This window comes from Nanorana parkeri, unplaced genomic scaffold (assembly GCF_000935625.1).
Source record: "Nanorana parkeri isolate BGI_ZX_2015 unplaced genomic scaffold, ASM93562v1 scaffold1516, whole genome shotgun sequence".
Taxonomy (NCBI): domain Eukaryota; kingdom Metazoa; phylum Chordata; class Amphibia; order Anura; family Dicroglossidae; genus Nanorana; species Nanorana parkeri.
In genome coordinates, this window is record NW_017307784.1 from 297,618 (window position 1) to 298,954 (window position 1,337).

At 43.1% G+C, this 1,337-nt stretch overlaps 1 protein-coding gene across 1 annotated transcript in view; it reads left to right on the forward strand.

The window, feature by feature from the left end:
- LOC108798598 (opsin-5-like) overlaps positions 1-1,134 on the forward strand; it is a 21,942-nt gene extending 20,808 nt beyond the window's left edge. The window contains exon 4 of the mRNA XM_018570357.1: positions 778-1,134. Coding sequence (XP_018425859.1) covers positions 778-1,134 — 357 coding nt within the window. The remainder of the gene's footprint in view (positions 1-777) is intronic.
- Positions 1,135-1,337: the final 203 nt, after the last annotated feature.

Here is a 1,337-nt window from a genome sequence, read left to right on the forward strand (position 1 = left end):
GGAGGCTCTGATATGAAAAGGGGGTCTTGATTTGAAGGGGGCTGTGATGTGAAGGAGAAAACCCCTTTTTTGTGTGTTTTTGCTTGCCAGTCCCCCCTTTACAAGTCATGCAAGACCCCTATCTGGGATAAGGGTCTGGTAAGAATTGTGGAGGGGCCACACATCATTTTTTTACCTTCTTACACTTATATTGTATACATTTTAGACTGGGGTGCCTTGAGATTGAAAAGGGTGCCTTGACTGAAAAAGTTGAGAAACGCTGCCCAAACTATGGTTTGTCCCATTAAGATGCCAAGCTGGAACATTTCTTTCTATTTTTGTGAACCATTTGAGTTGCACTGGTTGTATTTCATAGGGGCCATGGATGTGTAAAATCATATTTGTTTCGTACTTTATTTGTAATCAATCTGAAAGCTTGTTATGAGTTCCTCTACTATAGTTAAAACTGCCAGTTATTTTTTGTTGTTCAATATCACATTCTCAAACAATTCATCCCCACACAGTTACCTCCTTATGTATCACTGGTCCCTCCCTTTTAGATTGTAAGCCCTCAGGGGCAGGGCCCTCCTTACCATCTTGTCTTGAATTGTATTGTGATTGTAATGACTTCCTTATATTGTAAAGCGCTGCGCAAACTGTTGGCGCTATATAAATCCTGTATAATAATAATAAAAAATTAAAAAAATTTCCATTAATAACCCAACACAACCCATTAGTCTTTGGTTCCAGTGACTTTAATTTCCATATTTTAATCACATCCTTTCTATCTCTCCACAGATGGCAATACTGGTCAGTTTTGGTTTTCTGGTTTCCTGGACGCCCTATGCGGTTGTCAGCTTTTGGTCCATGTTCCATTCTAGCACAAGCATACCGCCGACCGTCTCTCTGCTACCCTGCCTGTTTGCCAAGTCCTCCACCGCCTTCAACCCAATCATCTACTACGCGTTCAGCAAAACCTTCCGCCAGAAGGTGAAACAGCTGAAGTGCTTCTGTGGTTGGAGAATCCATTTCTTGCAGTCAGAGAACTCGGCGGACAATCCAGCAGTTTCCGTAATCTGGTCGGCAAGAGAAAACATACAGCTCTCCAATGTTCCCAAACCAGACAAACTGACCAGCTCGACAATAACCCAATGAGCAATGTTTTTGCTATGGGGGTTAGTAGGGTTTTCAAGCAAGGCTAAGGGCAATGTGCATTAACCTACACCGTCTATTGAGAATTCTTCAGGCACAGGATCTGACCAGGGTTGTATTTACCATAATGGTACATGTGGGCCAGGGTACATGTGGGCCAGTGCCTAGGAAAGCAGGGTAAGAGGGGGTAGCATCAAGCCTCAACA